General features: G+C 34.9%; 1 protein-coding gene across 2 annotated transcripts; it reads left to right on the top strand.

The window, feature by feature from the left end:
• Positions 1-296: 296 nt before the first annotated feature.
• On the top strand, positions 297-2,429 carry LOC125819778 (uncharacterized). 2 transcript variants are annotated; one of them, XM_049499223.1, is made up of 2 exons: positions 297-443; positions 1,126-2,429. In XM_049499223.1, exons 1-2 carry the CDS (start codon positions 375-377, stop codon positions 2,221-2,223), a joined length of 1,167 nt encoding a protein of 388 aa, XP_049355180.1. In that variant the 5' UTR covers positions 297-374; the 3' UTR covers positions 2,224-2,429. The 2 variants fall into 2 exon arrangements, with proteins under 2 accessions (XP_049355180.1, XP_049355179.1); XM_049499222.1 differs by having other exon boundaries at positions 314-443; positions 1,123-2,429.
• The last annotated feature ends 16,742 nt before the right edge of the window (positions 2,430-19,171 follow it).

Genomic DNA, 19,171 nt, shown 5'->3' with positions numbered 1-19,171 from the left:
TACAAAATTGTCATGTAGCACATATGTGTCTATTTGTTCAATTTATACAAATTTAAGTGTCAACTTATACACATCCAAAATTAAAGGTCATTGCCAAGTTAAGTTTTATATTTATATATTATGCCCCCAATATTATGCAAAAACTAGAAATTGGTCCATAAATTTATTTTTCTCTATCCTTGTCGAACTACAACTAGGCTTCTCTGTTTGTGTGTGTATATATATATCCATCGGAACCCAGCAAACGGCTATTATTAAGTTGTGAATTGTCCATTAGAGAAGCCCTCGGGGTAAATGTCTGCAGTTCCATTAACGATCTTTGACAACAGGAAAGAGGGGTAATCAACCAGCATTTGTTGATTAGATTGGTTCTCATGATGTCTGATGGTTACTATTACACTTCGAAGAAGAGTGATGATATTTGCCCAGATGTTTGTGGACAGGTAATAATCACAATTTTACACTTTATTTTTCATCTCATTGTTTGTTTGTTTTTTCAAATTCAAAATTCTGCCAAGATCATATGTTTCTCTCTTTCTAGAATGTGCTTTTTTATTGTCTTTTCTAGAATGGATTATCTGTAAACCCAGAATCCTCAATTGATAGGAAAATACTTGTAGCCAAAGTTATTTTTTTTCTAAAATAAAAATTAAAAAATGCAAAATAATTTTTTTTATGTAGACAAAATTGTGTAATTTCCAATTGTTTTGTATCAGTAGATCAAGGATTGAAATTCCCTGTTTCCTCTATTGCACTCTTTCTGATACTTTGTTTTGCTGTTTGGAATTTCAAGTCTTATGGTTGTACAAGACTTGAAATTCCAAACAGCGAAACAAAATTTGTACTATTTGTATATACTGAATATGTTTGGAACAGTAAATTAATTTGTTTCTCTGTGTTGAAGGATTCATGAGAAAACTATTTGTATATACTGAACATGTTTGGAGTTCCTTGGTCAATGCTTTGTCAGTTGGTTCTTAAGAAGTATCTGTTTGAACTTATAGATGACATGTCTGGCACCACCTACCCTCTCCACCCAAAAGGGAAGAAAAAAAGATTTAACATGTTGGGTTATTACTACTTTTGGTTGTGTACTTAGAAAGTTACTGTTTTAATGTGCAGCAGGATTCACCCACAACATTAAGCATGTCAAGACTACGGTGTATGCTTCGAGGATTAGATTTGAAGGCTCTCATTTTTTTGGTTGTGTTCGTGCCAATGTTCATAGTTGGTGCATACTTGCATGGGCAGAAAATTACCTACTTCCTCCGTCCCCTCTGGCAATCTCCTCCAAAGCCCTTTATTGAAATTACTCATTATTATCATGAGAATGTACCAATGGAGGATATTTGTAAACTACATGGATGGGGAATTCGTGAATATCCTAGGCGCGTCTTTGATGCTGTTCTATTCAGTAATGAAGTCGATATGCTTAAAATCAGATGGAAGGAGTTGTATCCTTACATCACACAGTTTGTTCTTCTTGAGTCAAACTCAACATTTACTGGTTTGCCTAAACTCCACAATTTTGCACTTAATAGGGACCAATTTAAGTTCATTGAGCCTCGCTTGGCATATGGAAACATTGCCGGAAGAGACGAAAAAGGTGAAAATCCATTTTTTGAAGAGGCATATCAGAGAGTAGCATTGGACCAACTTCTGAGACTTGCTGGCATTGAGGATGATGATTTGCTCATAATGTCCGACGTTGATGAGATTCCTAACGCTCATACTATTAATCTTTTGAGGTGGTGTGATGACATTCCTCATGTCCTTCACCTTCATCTGAAGAATTACTTGTACTCATTTGAATTTCAGATTAAGCACAGAAGCTGGAGAGCTTCAGTCCACAGGTATCAGAGTGGTAAGACTAGATATGCACACTATCGTCAGAGTGATTACATTTTGGCAGATGCAGGTTGGCATTGTAGCTTTTGTTTCCGCCACATTAGTGACTTTATATTCAAGATGAAAGCTTACAGCCACAGTGATAGAGTGAGGTTTTCACATTATCTGAATCCTACAAGGATTCAGGATGTCATTTGTAAAGGAGCTGATTTATATGACATGCTTCCTGAGGAGTACACGTTCAAGGATATTATCGGCAACATGGGGCCTATCCCCCATTCGTACTCAGCAATTGATCTTCCTTCTTATCTGTTTGAAAATCCAGACAAGTACAAATATATTTTGCCTGGGAACTGCAAAAGAGAAAATGGCTAAGTCTTACAACAGTTGGGAACGTTTTCTCAACAAAGGAGGTGCTCAGGGGCAGGTTTTAGGTTGCACCTTGAGGGGCTCGACTGCTCTAATCAGATAAGTGGTAACTGTGGTGTAGCAGTATTAAATACGGTTATACCTTGTGTGCAGAAAGGTTGAGGTAATCCTGGGAGGGATTTTTTGTGAGATAGTTGAGATATTCATTTGCCAAAGTGAAGATTCAATTTAGCGGAGGAGGACATGAAGTGTTTGGGTAAATTCACTTCTGTTTCCTTCTGTATTGCATTACCCTGAGATTATAGAACTTGTTTGAATGACAATAGTCAGACATTTTTGTTAATGGATTTTGTGTTCTTCCTCTTCTCTTGAAGAGTAATTTAATTCTAATATTTACTATAAATGGTGCTTTTCTTGAATTTCATTGATATGATCTTGACCACCTGTTTCATTTTTCTTTTGGTTGTAGAACTATATATTAATTGTGGGTGGTATTATTGGTAGTAGTGTAAAACATACTTGAATAGCTCCCATAATATTTTTTCATGTTAATTTCTTGTTAAGTTGGTTGAAGGAAAACCTCTGCTGGATAAATTTTAGTTTGAATTGAATAGCTAGAGCTCTTTCAGAATCAGATATTTGCAACTTTTGTGATTTTAGTACCTAATAGGGGAGATATGAATAGAAGTTCTGAAACTGTTGAATGATCCATTTTCCATCTTGTTGAGAAATATGCAGAACTAGTCTTCAGAGAAGAAATTACGTCAAATAACATTACCGATCTATTTTGGAGAATGATTATGGTTTTACGTAGTGACTTGGAATGGTGAGTTGGTGTTGTGTTTGTTGTTTGTGATAAGGGAGTTGCATTGCAGTTATACTTTCTTGATCATTGTAAGGCATTACGTAGGTGTTCTTTGCCTACTAGACTAATGTTTATGGTATTCAAGGCAAGCCCTTTGAAGGATATTGCTCTTTCTCTAATTGCCTGCTGATGCAATTTGACCAGTCTCTGGAGCACAAGTTAGAAGTAGAAACGGATCCAGGTTTTTCACATAATACCGATATTCTGTGATTACCAAAGTTTAATTATCACATATGTTCTCTCTCTCTCTCTCTCTCTCTCTCTCTCTCTCTTTGGTTCAAATTGAGGTTTGATGCTTCTATGATTTACAAATGCACAAATTTGTTGCATTTTTTGTCGTAGTTCTCATGAATCAGGTGAGCATGGTAACTCTCTGGAGACATTATAGCTGAAATAGTGAGAATTTGTTTTTTTTTATTTAGAGCTAAATGTTCTTGTGTTAGATGGATATACCAGTATTTGATGCTATATAATATATGTGTGAGTGTGCGTGTGAATAGTTGTTTTCTTTTGCTTTTGTATTTATCTGTGCATTGTAATGGGAGTTGAATCAACAATAAATCTCTCTGTTTGCTGGGACAATGAATGCAAAACTGGATGCACCATAATATATCAGACTTGACATTTCTGATTTCACACACAGTAAAGTCATTCTCTGATTTCTGGAGATGCAATTTTAATTTGTCCTAGAATTAACATAAATTTTATTTTAAAATTAATTCATATATGCTAACTTTTAGATATAAAATTAATCAAGTATACAAGAGATTTAATTAAAAACATACAATTTATAGAATCTTAAATTAAAAGTTTTTTATAATGAAATAATATTAAAATATTCAAACAGTGATAAGATCATCTCCAACGCTACTCTATTTTACTCTCCATTCTCAATATTTGGAGAGTGAAATAGAGAATGCCCTCTCCAAACCCTCTACTCTCCAATTATGGAGAGTTGAATATTAGTTCTCTAAATTTGGAGAATTACTATTCATACTCTCTATTTCACTTTTTGAATATTATATTATTATTTCTATTATTTTGTAATTAACATATTATTTTTCATATAAGACTATTAATTAAATCTCTAGTATTTGTAACTCTTTTAAAATGTAACATACATTTTTAAAAATATATTATTTAATATATATTACTTTCATCTCAAATTAATAATATTTTAAAAAAAAAACAAAATTCATCACTTTGTGATACAATTTGATATTATTAATTTCACTATTAAGAATGCACAAAATTTAAATGATAAGATACAAGTGTTAATTTAAAAATACAATACATAATATAATAATTTAAATACAAGATAACAATACAATACATCACATAATATTTTTTAAAATCACAACAATTATTTAGTAATCTGGTAGTTCGTTTCTAGATTTAACAATATTCGAAAAATGAAGTATTTAGTGTATGCTTTAGAGAAGTTGTGGTTGTAATTGCAATTGTGCTTGTCGATTTCTTTTTTCAATTATTTGTAGTTGTTCTTTAGAAATTTAGGAATAAAATATAATTTAATATTAAATAAATAATTTCAAAAATTAAATTTTATATAACATGAAAATTATATAGGATGATTATTAAAGAAAAAAAAGATTTATATTACAAAATAAGAAAATATAAATGAAATAGAAATAATAATATAATATTGAGGAGAGAGAAATAGAAAAAAGATTCTTTTTTAGAGAGTAAAATAGAGAATTAGGTTGGAGTTGGTTGTCTGAAAAAATAGAGAAGTTTATATTTGGAGAGTAAAATAGAATGTAGGGTTGGAGATGCCAACTCCAACCCAATTCTCCATTTTACTCTCTAAATTTTTTTTTCTCTCTCTCCTCAATATAGACTAGTCTGACTTATGGACTAGTTTATTTTAATGCTTATCCTAATTTACATATCTCTTTACAGGATGAGAATTCATTAAGTTCTCTAATGCTTAGTGTCAAACTTCATGGTTATGATTATATGCCTGAAACTGAAGTTGTTTGCATATGCTACATAATTTATTATAAACTCTTACATACTTTGAATCCTATGTGTAGAATGATTGATTTTAAAAATGAAACCATTCTTATAGAAACTAATTTCGGTAAATCAAAGGTTGTTACCAGAAGACCTATCCAGTGGGACGAGATTGATTTCCCACAAGAGTGGGTTATTGAAGGTGCAACCCAATCAAAAAATAATATTAATAACGAGATTTCAGAAGTTGAACAGTTTAATGATAGAACTGTTAAAATTAAATTATCTGATCCTATAGCTATGCATAATAGAATTGATAATCATAGCATGTCATCTAGACTATCTAGATCTAATTCTTCTTATATCTCTCCTGTTGATTATATTGTTCAGACTCCCTCAAGAGCATCTACTTCTCAGATTAGAGAAAATTATAGATGTGACAATATTAAGATTGATAGGGATAATATTGCTAGACCTATTCCCAGGCCCATTTCTGACTTAAGATATAATTGAGTCTGAAATGAATTTTCCAGATGGTCTTTCCACATAAAAATTATTTTATGATGACTGACAAACAAATTGATTTTAGTTCGGGATCACCAACAAGAGAAAAGATTTCTAAAGAATTCTTGAAACCAAGCTGGAAACCTTTCAGAAAATGATTTTTTAAGAATTTTAATAAAGAAGAACATATTTGTTTTCAAGAAGAATTTTATACAGATCATATTGAATCAAAGCAAAACTTATTAATTGTTTTTGTTCCTTGGTTTATGGCTAAGTATGTTCATAATTATATCTCTATGATAGAAATAGATTTTACATTAAGTACTGGGGAAGTTACTAAATCTGTTTTTCCTCCCTTACAATCATTTCAAATTTAAATGGACGACAAGATTGTTTATTTAAATGCTTTTTCAAAATTATTTGAAGATAATACTGCTTTACTTACTGCCCAACATATTAATATTATGATTAAGCAGCAAAATTATGCTAACATTTATATGAGCATATTAGGAGAACAAATAACTTCTATTCATGATAATGTTGATAAACTACTTTCTAGAATCAATTCCAATACTAAAGGAAAAGAGAAAGTAGCCAATACCAGTATCCAACCCCCCCGGAGATCGAAGATTTTAAGTTAAAAGACTTTTCGGACCTGGAAAGTCTCTTAGAAAGGAAATTCAAAGGCTGTAGTCTTAAGCCTTTGGGTGTTGACGATTTTTCAAGAGGAGAAAACAATTATAAAAAAGAGTTTTCTGATGAAATTAATAAAATCTCAAAAAAATATGCGAGAAAACTTGTCCAAAGAATGTACAACTATCCTAGACCTACTCCTCAGGATGTGCTCATGGAAGAACATGAACATATTATAACTAATAATTATAATGGAAAGAAAATCAATGAATGGAACATAGATAGTTATACATATAGACAGATTTATACAACTATACATAGAATGCTTATGTACAACACTATCTGTAAGGCAAACAAAAATAGTGACAAAACTATTGTTGATATGATAACGACAGGATTTACTGGTAAACTAAAAGGCTGGTGGAATAATTATCTAAATACTGAGTAGAGCGATAAGATTCTTCAAGCTGTAAAGCAAGAAGGAGAGCAAAATCTGACTCAGAATGCTGTGTATACCCTTGTTCTTAATATCATAGCACATTTTTCAGGAAGATGGTCTGATAATAGTGAGATCATAAGAACCATGCTCCAAAATTTTAGGTGTAAGACCCTCACATCTTTCAAATTTTATAAAGATGGAGTTCTTAGCAGGGTTATGGAGTTGCCAGAGTGTAATAGCTCTCATTGGAAATCTAAGTTTATAGATGGTTTACAAGCTCTATTTGCTGAAAGAGTTAGAAAGACTCTTAGGGGAGATAGTCATAGTATTAACTATGACAATTACACCTATGGAAAACTCGTAAGTGCTTGCATACAAGAAGGAATTGCTTTATGCAATGAAATCAAGTTGAATCAACAAATTAAAAGGCATAGTCTTAATGAAAGACAACAGTTAGGAGAATTCTATGAACAATTCGCTTTAGATATTCCTAAAGAAACTTCCAAAGATAAGAAGCATTCTTCTTAGAACAGATCTTCCAAAAAGGATTATAAAGCATGGAAGAAAAGAAGAATGGAAAAGAAAGAAAGAAGAGCCGAACCTTATAGGGAAAAAAAGGAGATCTAATGAACAAAAATTTAGCAAATCAGATACTTGCCACAAATGTGATAGATTTGGTCATTATGCTAGAGATTGTAGAGTCAAGGAAAAAATCAAATGCCTTGACATAGATAATAATATCAAGGACTCTCTATGCAAAATCCTATTAAATTCTGATTCAGGAAAATCAGAAACAGAATACAACAGCAGTGAGGAATCCTGTACAAGCGAAGATCTAAAAGCTCTTCACCAGGAAGATTGTATGTCATCAGATGATTGCTTGCCTTGTCAACAAGGGCTAAATTGCAGAAATGAGCGGGAAGAATATGATCTTTATACGATTTATTCCTAGTTCAAGGAATTGAGCATCAATGTCATTGATAATGATAAAGTCATAGAGCTCTTACAAATTGTTAAAGATTCGAAAATAAGAGCCCAAACTATTGATAAGATCAATTATTCTTCCACTTCTCAAAATCATACCACAGAAGAAGTCTCTACCAAAGAAGGTTCGTACACCATGACTGATGTCAAAAATCTCCTATTAGAAAGAAGGAAACTTATAAGTTCTCCTACAACAATCAGTGATCTAAAGCAAGGGATTAATAATCTCAAATGATGACATTCATCTTCTAAAAGAAAAGAATGTCACTATAGAAAATAGACTCGATAATATCGAAAGTCTTAAGGATCTGGGTAATAGCTCAGAATTATCTTCTTATGAAGGAGATAGTAAAGATCTTGACTTTCTTAACATCCTTAATTTCGGTAATAATAAAGAAGATTTTTTACAAAGCTTGAAAGCTATCACTTCCCAAAAGTTTTATACTAAGATTACTCTTCTTATAAATTATAATTATAAAAAAGAATTTACTGTTCTAATAGACAGTGCTGCTGATTTAAATTGCATTCAAGAGGGACTTATTCCTTCAAGATACTTTCATAAAACAACCCATAGCCTCAGATCATCAAATGATAGTAAAATGGGTGTTGAATATAAGTTGCCCAAATCTTTCATATGCAAGGGAAAAAATTGTATTCCTCAAAGTTTTGTCTTAGTAAAAGATATTACTAACCAAATTACTTTGAGAGTTCCTTTTATAAATGATATTTTACTCCTTACTTATTGGGATAATAAAAAAATCATTGGAACTTGGAATGAAAAACCTTTTACATTAGAGTTTATTACAAAACCTTTTATAAGAATGATTAATGAATTATCTTCAAAATTGATTTTAAAAAATAATCAAGTCAGTTTCATAAAAGGAGAAATTAATAGCATGGAGATTGATAATATTCTTCAAAATCCTAGATTACAGGATAAAGTTGCTATTTTAAAAAAATCAGTTTTCCATTCATATTTGTGGGGATCATCCAAATGCTTTCTGGAATAGAAAGAAGCATGTTGTTGGCCTTTCATATGAGGATAATTTTAGAGAGGATAATATTCCTATAAAAGCAAGACCTTGCCAAATGAATTATGATTATCTAGAATTATGCAAAAAAGAAATTGACTCCTTGCTTCAAAAAGACCTTATAAGGCATTCTAAATATCCGTGGTCTTGTACAACCTTTTATGTTAATAAACATGATGAACAAGAAAGAGGTGCGCCCAGGTTGATTATTAATTATAAACCTCTTAATAATGCCTTAAAATGGATTAGGTACCCTATCCCCAATAAGAAAGATCTATTGGATAGAGTTTATGATGCCATTATATTTTTCAAATTTGATATAAAATCAGGTTATTGACAAATTCAGATAGCTGAATCAGACAGATACAAAACAACTTTTAATGTCCCTTTGGGACAGTATGGATGGAAGTTATGCCATTTGGCTTAAAAAACGTTCCTTCTGAATTTCAAAAGATCATGAATGATATTTTCATACCTTACAGTAATTTCATAATAATTTATATAGATGATATTCTTGTATTTTCCAAAAATGTGGAAACTCATTTTAAACACCTTGATCTGTTTAAAAAAATTATTATCCAAAATGGCTTAGTAATATCTAGCCCTAAAATGGCTTTGTTTCAAACAAATATTAGATTCTTGGGTCATAATATTGAAAGAGGTAACATTAGCCCTAGTAATAGAAGTATTGAATTTGCGTCCAAATTCCCTGGGATTCTGACTAATAAAACTCAGTTACCGAGATTTCTTGGAAGTCTTAACTATGTTGATCCTTTCATAAAGGTTTTAGCCAAGGATACTGCTATTCTATATGACAGGCTAAAAAATAATCCTAATGTTTGGTCTGATAAATATACTGAAGCGGTTAAAAAGATTAAAACAAAGGTTAAGAACCTTCCTTGTTTTACTTTGGCCAACCCAAATTGGGAAAAAACGGTTGAGACGGGCGCTTCTGACATAGGATATGGAGGTATCCTGACCCAATATTGTCCGGATAATAAAAACCATTATATTATTCAGTTCTATTCTGGCAAATGGAAAAATACTCAGAAAAATTACGCCACAATAGCAAAAGAAATTCTGGCAATAGTTAAAAGTATTTTAAAGTTCCAAGGTGATCTTTATAACCAGAAGTTTTTAATAAAAACTTACTGCCAAGCAACTAAATTCATGTTGAATAAAGATTGTAAGAATGATGTTTCAAAACAAATGTTTGCAAGATGGTAGACTTTATTAGCCCCATTTGATTTTGATATCCATTATAAAAAGGGTTCTGATAATAGTTTGCCTGATTTTCTTACAAGAGAATACTTAAACTAATCTTTGTTTTCCATCTTAATGACATGAAGAGACCTTCATTGCCTCGGCCCTCAAGGAGGGGAAGAGGAAAAACAGGAACTGGACGAGGTAATATCCTCGCTCAAATGGAAGACCAAAAATTGATAGCAGCAAATATTGCTTCTACAAGTGGTCTTAATACAAACCATTCAATGTACAAAGAATTCTTGGATTTATGCAATCCAAACAAGGAAAGGATAATATTCCTCAATCATATTCCACAGTTCTCATAGATGAAGAGAGCATAGAAGTATTTGATCAAAATAGTAAAAAGAAGTTATACTTCTTCTGGAACAAAGTGATTTGCGATGGAAAAATGACCTATGGCAAATAATGTACATCTATCTAGATTCAGTTTATTATACCACACCTAGTTATAAATACAGGATGCATTATGGGATGATACTCTCAGCAACAGGGTCTGGTGAATTCCAACATTTCTACCCGGCCAATACTAATTTTTTTTATAACTTTTCAAAAATCATTATAAAAAGAGTTATAGCTCCAGAAGAATGGGAAATGAGCCCATTAAAAGAAAAGGATTATATCCATCCAGAGCAAAAAGTGCCAGTAAAATATAATTACTGGGACTATGTGGATAGCTTTAATAGAGCTTTATTATATGAAAATGCTAATAAAAAGCATTCATGATTTATAAAAATATGCTCTCATGTTTTTAACCAGCCTATTCCAAATTGGTTTTGCCAATGGTGGACCTTATATGGTCCCTCAGTAAAACTTTTACCAAAACCTTACAAAGGTTTATATTCTAAATGGGTGGATATCTCCCCTAAACTCATAAGTTTAGAACAAGATAATATATTCTTTGAAGGAATGTCCTTAATGTACTTTTTTTTAAATAGAATTCTCAATCCCTTGGATCATGAAATGGTCTGACGAGGTTTATAGTACCCCTGAAGGATTCCCATGTTTACAGAGAACTTTTTATACAAAGTTTTGAAACAAATTGATACAAAAAGACCTTGAAGGAAAAATCCATGTTCAAGAAATTATAAATTTAAAAAATACAACAATGGATAAATATCAAAATACAGAAAGATCAAAATCAGAGATGGATGATCTTAGCCCATTCAAGCAGACTGTAAGAAAACTTCAGATGAAGAAAATATTCATATCCAAATCAGAAGAAATAGCCTTATACATGGAGAAAGTAAAGAGAGATTTAATAAACAATCTCGACATAGATATAAGGGATGATATATCCATGGCATCAACCAGCCACACCAATGATAATGAAGAATCATGCATGGCAGGAGAAGCACAAAGTGCTAATAGCAATGAAGAGATTGATATCAATACTCTTCTCCAAAGACTTCAAGACCAAGTGGAAGAATCTTCCAGCAACATCGCTTGCAAAGGAAAAGGAAAGGTGCAAGATAAAGAAGGCCCCACAAATAAAATAATCGGGGTAATAAGTCAAAAACTTTAATAAAGAAGGCCATGATAATGGGTATCGGTCACATTTTCTAGTGGAATGGCCACATTTGTTTGTCGGTCTTATCCTTTCCTTATTGGCCATTGTAAAATGTGTAGGCCATGTTATCTTATCATTTTAGAATTCCCAACCTCTATATAAAGAGGCGAGATTTTATTTAGTGAGGCAGGTCTTAAACCCCCTCTCTTTTTATTTCTCTCTCTCTAGTCTTGTACTACTCTCTTCTGTAAATTTTTGAGTTTGTTTCATAATAAAAGCTTTCAGTTTGGTGTGTACTTCAACAATTATCTTGAGTAGAGTTCTACTCCAGGTACTAATTTAATTTTGAGTTTTTCTTTATGTACTCATCCTAAATGATAGGCTAAACTATTTGTGTTGAATAATCTCTATTCTTTTGGATCAGGCCCAATCCGGTCTAACAAATAACTAAAGCATAAACAAAAGAAAAACTACAAATAGAAACAAAAAGGAAATCAAGTCTCAGACAAACAATCTCTGACCTGATGCTTGTCGAAGCAGCTCAATCCTCTTCATCTTCTCTGAAGGCTACGAGTCACAACTTCGAGAGTTTTTCCCCATGGATGAGATTTAGGTAAGCTCAAGCATAAATCTCTTCTGCTACAACTCTATCTAACCCTAATTCTCTATGTAACAGCACAACAACCTCACCAAGAACCGCTAAATCAAGCAATGACCAAGCTTAGCCAAATTTCAGAACCATTGAACTGGTGCATACCCCTTGTTGAATCATCGAGGTAAGTGGATCAGAACTAAAATGACCTGTTGTGAACACTTCTTATCTGGAAATAATCAAAAGCTCAAGCATAAACCTCTTCTACTATAGCTCTGTCTAACCCTGATTCTCTATGCTATAACACAACAACCTCTCCATGACGAGCCAATGAACTGACACATATCCCAAGTTGATTACTAGAGGTAAGTAAATCAGACAAACTTCTTTAAGGACTTCTTGTCTAGTAATTATAAATTCCTGCTTTCTACAATCAGAAAAATGGGGCTCGATCAACCTAGCTAATATTAGTAATCCCTCCCCTTCAATCCATATCTGATGGATTGAACCCCACATAGGATTAATACCACCATCTAGATTTTGATCTATGAGAAAAGATACTAAATGTACGAGATTAAATCTGAGCCTAAAACTGTATAACACCAACACCAGCCTCATATGTGATCAACACAACTGGGAGTCAGAATGTCCAGCTAAACTCATAGGTGAAATGGTCAATAAACTATTTAGAAGAATAGAAGTTAATACAAATTCACTCGTCCTGGTTTTTTATCATATGATACACCTCAAAGCTCTCACTAGGTGCATGATACATAATCAATATAATCTAATTCAGACGAGATGAAGAGTACATAACCAACTACTAGATGAATTTATTGACAACCACTGAACCTTAATGTATAGAGTGAACTAAAACAGTCTTAACAAGATTGTCTTATCCTAAGATGAGGAATGCCTTGTTTATCTGTATTGATGATTCTTCTACCTGCAACTGGTATATCTTGAAATTGTTTACATTCAAAAGTACCTGCAAAATTAAAAGCTAGGTTAGTGAAATAATCCGCAAGAGTATTTCCCTCCCTTAAGGTGTGTTGTACTCTTGTTGTCATCAAAGCCCTCGTTCTGTTAATAGAATTGACTTCCAAAGTCACACTCCAAGGAGCAATCCAATCTCCATTCAACATATTAATTAAAGAATCAGATTCCAGTATAACTGGTGAAAAACCATTCTCCAAACAATATTTAAGTCCTTCCTTCAAAGCCATAGCCTTAGCTACTATGTTTATTGTGTCTTGGACCCTAAGCCCCTTTGCTCCCACCAGATCACCAGAAGAATTCCTAACACAAAATGCAAAAGTGCTAGGGCCATGATTACCTCTTGATGCCCCATCTGTGTTACATTTCCACCATCCGAAAGGAGGTGGACTCCACCTTACCACCCTAGATGTAAAAATAGGCTGAAACTATCCAGCATAGCAACTATCTGTGGCCAATTATTTGGAATATTGGTATATTTAAATTTCAACTTAATGAAATTCTTTATAGTGTTGGAAATATCCCAAATAACTCTATTAGTAGAGTAAGAACCACCATGTAAAATGGTATTTCTCCTTTTCCAAAGAAACCATAAGATGACATTAGGAATTGCATTAAATGTCATCTTTTGTCTAGAGTTACCTTTAGCATCCCACCATTTCAACAAAACTTGTTTCACCTGAACCCATGGTCCTAAAAGACCAGCTACACCAGCAAAATTTCTCCACACAGAATTTGCCACTTCTCCTTTTAGAAATAAGTAATCCACAGTCTCATAAACTGGAACATCGCAGCAACCACATAAATGAGAAACGTTAGGATTCCATTCTTCCATTAAAGTAGCAACTGGAATTTGGTTTTTCACACCTTCCAAGTTAAGAAAGATATCTTAAAAGGGATGCCTTGTACCCATATCTTCTTATAAAAATTAGTTTCCTCCTCTCTCTTTCTTATAGTATTCCAAGCACGTTTGACTGAAAATTTGCCAGAACTGGTCCTTGTCCACCATGGTTTATCACTGAAATCTGACCGTCTAATCTGATCCATGGAAGATTTGACATGATCCACCACATGTTGAGGCAACTGCATTTCCATTTTCTCATAATCCCAACCATCTTCATTCATATAGGTGTTAAAATCTGTCAAATTATGGCAGGTTTGCACTTATGTTGGTTGTGAAAATAGAGGACCTAACCCTGTCCAGCTATCAAACCATATTGAAGATGTGCCACCTCTAGGCTTCCACCAAATAAGTTGTTCAAAGATATTATTATTCATCAACATATTTTTCCACAATTGAGATCCACCCATTGATTAATAACGTTTCGAAGGCACTTCATCCTATTCTAAGCGTCAACGATCGTTAAACAATATATAACCCAACTAAATGAGTTGGGATCGAATCCCACAGGGAGCGGTGCGTGTTTAAGATTCAAAAGAAAAGTGTGAACATGGTCAAATCAGTCAGAGGAATAGATATTATCGAATAAAAACATAATTTAAGTCAGGGGATGACACTAATGTCAAAATGGGGGGTTTTGGTTTAAAATTATCAACAACAATATCAGCAAACAATACGAAATAACAATAATGAGACGGGTTCTTGGGATGTGATTCGATTATAGGATAATAAAGACAAATGGGTAATTGCAACTATTAGAAAATAGCTAGATATTAGTGAGTAAGCTAGACTATAGAGGAGGTAAACTTTCTCTCGAACAATTTACTCCAAATCAAGTGATTTCTCTCAAACATCCACAAGCGTGCAAAATAAAAACAACCTACTCCTTAGTCCATTCACTCTCTCGAGCTAAATGTGTGGAAATGGGTTTAGGATTCACTCTCTCGAGCTGAACCCATGACAACCCAAATACTCATAGACCATCAATCAATAATCTTAGTTTTAAACCTCTCTCTCGAGCAAGCCAAAAACACAAGGGTAGAACTGCATTTCCAACTACAATTCTTAAATTAAACCACAATTAATGATTGAACTCACTTCTAAACAACATTTCAACTAACAATTAGCAATACCCATAAACTAAATCAGCCCATAATCACATAATTACACCCCAAAAATTGGAGTTTTAGCTAGACATTATACAAAGATAAAAATTGTTACCAAATTGAGTTTCCATCAACTAGGTAAGATTAATTTTGTCTTTACAATACTCCAAGTCGAAGAATCTCAAAGACCCACTTCCAATTTCTCAAAAGTGAAAAAACTTCATTCTTCAAAGCTAAGGAAAACTTGAGAAAACTTGTCTCTCAATTCAAAATTCTAATCACAATTCGATATAATGAATTTTTTTATCCTAAACTAAATATTCAAAAATGTATTTATAGTCGCCAAAAATATGTTGCGAAGAGTCACTCGGCGAAGTAAGTCGGGCTCACCGATCCACTCGGTGATCCACCCTTTGGTCAATTCCATCGCCTTTCTGCCTTAGCTTTCAACATCCTCAAGGTCTGTAACTTTGGGAGATCTAACACTGCAACATGGAACCACTCGGCGATCCGCCAACTGCTCCTTTCTCTCGCCGACTTGGTTCTTTCCTTCAGGGCTTGGCACACTGGAACTTTAGGCGGTGAAATGGCCATTCGGGGACTCGCCAAATGGACTTGGCAATCACCAAGCTTGCATTTCTTCGTTCTTTCAACACGCTTTGTTCCTTTTTGTAAATTAGTGTCCTTGCTTTGTTCCTCGATCCATATACCTGGAAATCATGGGTTTTACATAAGTTATTTGCACAAAATAAGTATTTGAGGACACTAAATCATTATAAATAAAGCCTTAAATGAGTCCAAATCTTGGACTCATCAAAACCCAAGCTTAAACTTTTGCTTGTCATCAAGTAAAATTCAAGTTCAGCAATTCAAAAAGGATGTCTCAAACAGTGCTACACAAGACTCAATCATGAATGCACACAACAAGACACAACTTACGCATGCAAAGATCAATTGTGCACTCAAAGTTCAAGTTGTGACTCACCATTACCAAAGATTCTCAAGTTCACAATACTTGCTTCAAATGCAAGTTCAAGCTCAACAAAGGTACTCAAATTCCCTCAAACAAAGAATGATTCCATATTCACACACTAGTTTTTCAACAATTTATAGCTCCGAAATCACAAATAACTCTCACACACACAAAGATGAACACATGCATGACTTCACCCATAGGCTTGCCCTTATTTTCAACCAACATTCGTTTCAGCTCGCTCAAGATCAAGAAGGTCTTTTTAGGGCTTGTAACGGGGCTGAGTGTAAAGGTATGATCATTTAGGCTCAGTGGCTGCTATCCTCATGAAATGTGGTATGAACAACACTTTCTTTCCTTTTCTTAAACATTTTCATTCATGCTCAAAATTCACCCCATTATTCACTTCTCATGGAATACCGGACACCCATTTCTTTTGCAACTTTCACAACTTTATTTCACAACTTTTTTATTCTTTTTCTTTTTCATTTTTTTTCTCTTTTTTTTTGTATGGAGGGGTTCCATCTTTCTCAAACCCATGGATCAAAGGGGACTTCTTTGCACGTCTTGATTTACCTTCTCCTTTCACCATACCCCCAACTTAGGATTTTGGCCTAAGTTGGCTATTCAAACAAACCACATTTCATGATGATTATAGGTGAATGGATAAAGAGAGGTCTCATTTGCTCAAGTTTCTTCCAAGAAAAGGATAAGGCTCAAAAAGGGAGTTCAAGTCACACACTCACAAGGTAGGCCACAAAATAGGTATAATGTCAAATTGTTTCACTTTTCAAAATTGTTTTCTAAGATCATTTCAAGAGCTTGCATCACTTAGTCAACCGGACAAACGGGGCAAATTCTAGGTGTCATCACACAAGGTTCACGGTAAGCTCATCACACAAGGCATTGACACCAATATCAAACAAGACTCCACACTTTCGCTAGTGTGCAATGTTCACCATAACAGACTCAATTCGATAACCAGATAGTCACAACGAGATGCAAAAAGTTCACATATTATCTATGCAACTTCATTTGGCCTCATCGTAGCCACACATTCATTTTTCTTCGATTAAGAGCACTATTCAAGTCATCGATATTGATCATGACTGACACTCAAATTTGCGCAAGAACAACCACATTCAAACACAACAAGAGGTGGCAACAATTTTTTTCAAAAGGGTCAAAAACCATTTGCATTTCAAAATATGGAGCTACAGGCTCAAACGCCCACAAAACAATGTCAAAACACAATTTACAGCACAAAGACCCAAACTATATATAGGAAATATAATCACAAGAGATGGGTATAGAAATACCTCACTCCACCATAAACAAAAAGCAATTTGTCCTCAAATGCAACAAAATACTAAAAATCCATAAAAGTGATAGAGAGGTAGGTAAAGAAAAGTCATGTATACATAGTCACTCCATCTGTCGGGGAATCAGTGCCCGGTGCAAAATTAATAATGCCGGTTCCACTAGGGCCTTCCATGGACGTCTCTATCAGTGATATTTGAATCACTAAATGTATAATCGTCTCCTCCAGATCTGGAAGGTCTCTATAGATGTTCTCCTCTCGCACCTCTATTTGCTCCTCGTCGGTCTCTGCCTTCGACTCATCAATTGCCACATCATCCATCAGAACATCTCCGGTGGTGACAGGAGGAATCTCAGAACTGGCCGGGGTATCCACATCATCAGCTACCTCCAAAAGTGAAGTGAAGTCTGTGCACTTCAAGTAGTCCACATCCTTCCTCAAACCAGAAACCTCGACTTTCAAAGCCATTGCCTTAGAAAAAACCCCTATCGACTCTCACAAGTTGCGACTCTCACCGTAAGATTATCAATAGAAGTTTGGAGGGGTGTTAGTGCAGCTAGGATAACACTCTAAATCATCCACATTACATCAACCTCCAATCGAGTAGCCCTCACATCCACATAATGGGCTAAGTGTCCCATCTTAAGGATCATGGCCTGAGTAATCCTGGCGGGCTGGGAAGTGGCAGAAGCACCAGGATCCTGGGAGGAAGAAGTGGAAGTAGGTGTACCTGAAGGCCCGGAGGCCGGAGTAGATAAAGGTGCCTCTGCAGGGATCGTCTCTTCATCAATTTCTGGGGATTTGTCCACCGGAACTGCACTCCTCCTATCTTCCTCCTCTTGAGTGTACTTGACCTCTATACGCTGGATGTCTGTGGAGGATGTGGGAGTGACCTTAATATCCCTCTTCTCATCTTGAAGGACTCCAGCACGCCGACATAGCTCTGTAATCAAGACCGGGAAGGGAAGGGATGTCTGATGCTGTTTTTTCCTCATGGCCATCTCCTACTCAATAATCAATCCCAAGTTGAGCGTATTCTTGGCTATTATGGATCCGAGACAGGTCCCCTTTGGGTGGCAAATGATGGACTCATTCTGTGATGGTATAATAGAGCTGCTGATAAAACTGAACCAGTACCGAGCGACAACATTCAGGTCCTTCTTCTCGATAGAAGCTCCTGCCTCTATCCAACTTGGGGTTGTATCATAAATCAGAGGGGAAAGCTAGCCCTTTAAGTCATCCAGGGACTGAGTAGTAGCCAAGCCCTCATATGCAAGTGTAGAACCTAAATCCCAGTAGAGTACAATATTAATGTGATTACTGCTGCACCCTATTTCCTTCCCCCGGACCATGAAAAACTTCACCGGTCTGAAGGCACTTGCCTTTTTCTTTCCCTTGGGTACCAACTCTTTGTATGTTGTGTAGAACTCGCGGACCCATGTAGTAATATAGGGGCCTCAGGGAGTGGTGAACTGTGCTCGAACCGGTGAAACTGGAGAGTATCCCTCACAGTGGAATATCTACCCACTAAGCTCTCTTTGGAGAGCAACTTTTCCTCTAGAACTGTCCTCAACCCGTCGACCTTTAATCTGTTGAGTAGACGGGGAAGGGGACCCTATTTTGGTGGCTCTGGACCACAGTCGGTGCCGGACTTGGCATTGCATCAGCTATAGGAGAGGTGGCCTCTGGAACTCTCGACACATCTGGGCGAGACGTAGCACAAATCTCTGCCCACCGAGACTGTAGGGGCTGGTCATCATCTGGCTCAGAAAATGCAGCTTGGGAGTCAAATGACTCTCCCTCGCTGCCAGAGTTGCACTCCGAAACCTCAGATATGGGCTTCTTTCCTTTGACTTTGTCCC

The sequence above is a fragment of the Solanum verrucosum genome, unplaced genomic scaffold (genome assembly GCF_900185275.1).
Source record: "Solanum verrucosum unplaced genomic scaffold, falcon-dt-bn FXZP01000239.1, whole genome shotgun sequence".
Classification (NCBI taxonomy): domain Eukaryota; kingdom Viridiplantae; phylum Streptophyta; class Magnoliopsida; order Solanales; family Solanaceae; genus Solanum; species Solanum verrucosum.
Note: the sequence above shows the minus strand (reverse complement) of the source record. Positions and strands in the feature narration are given on the sequence as shown.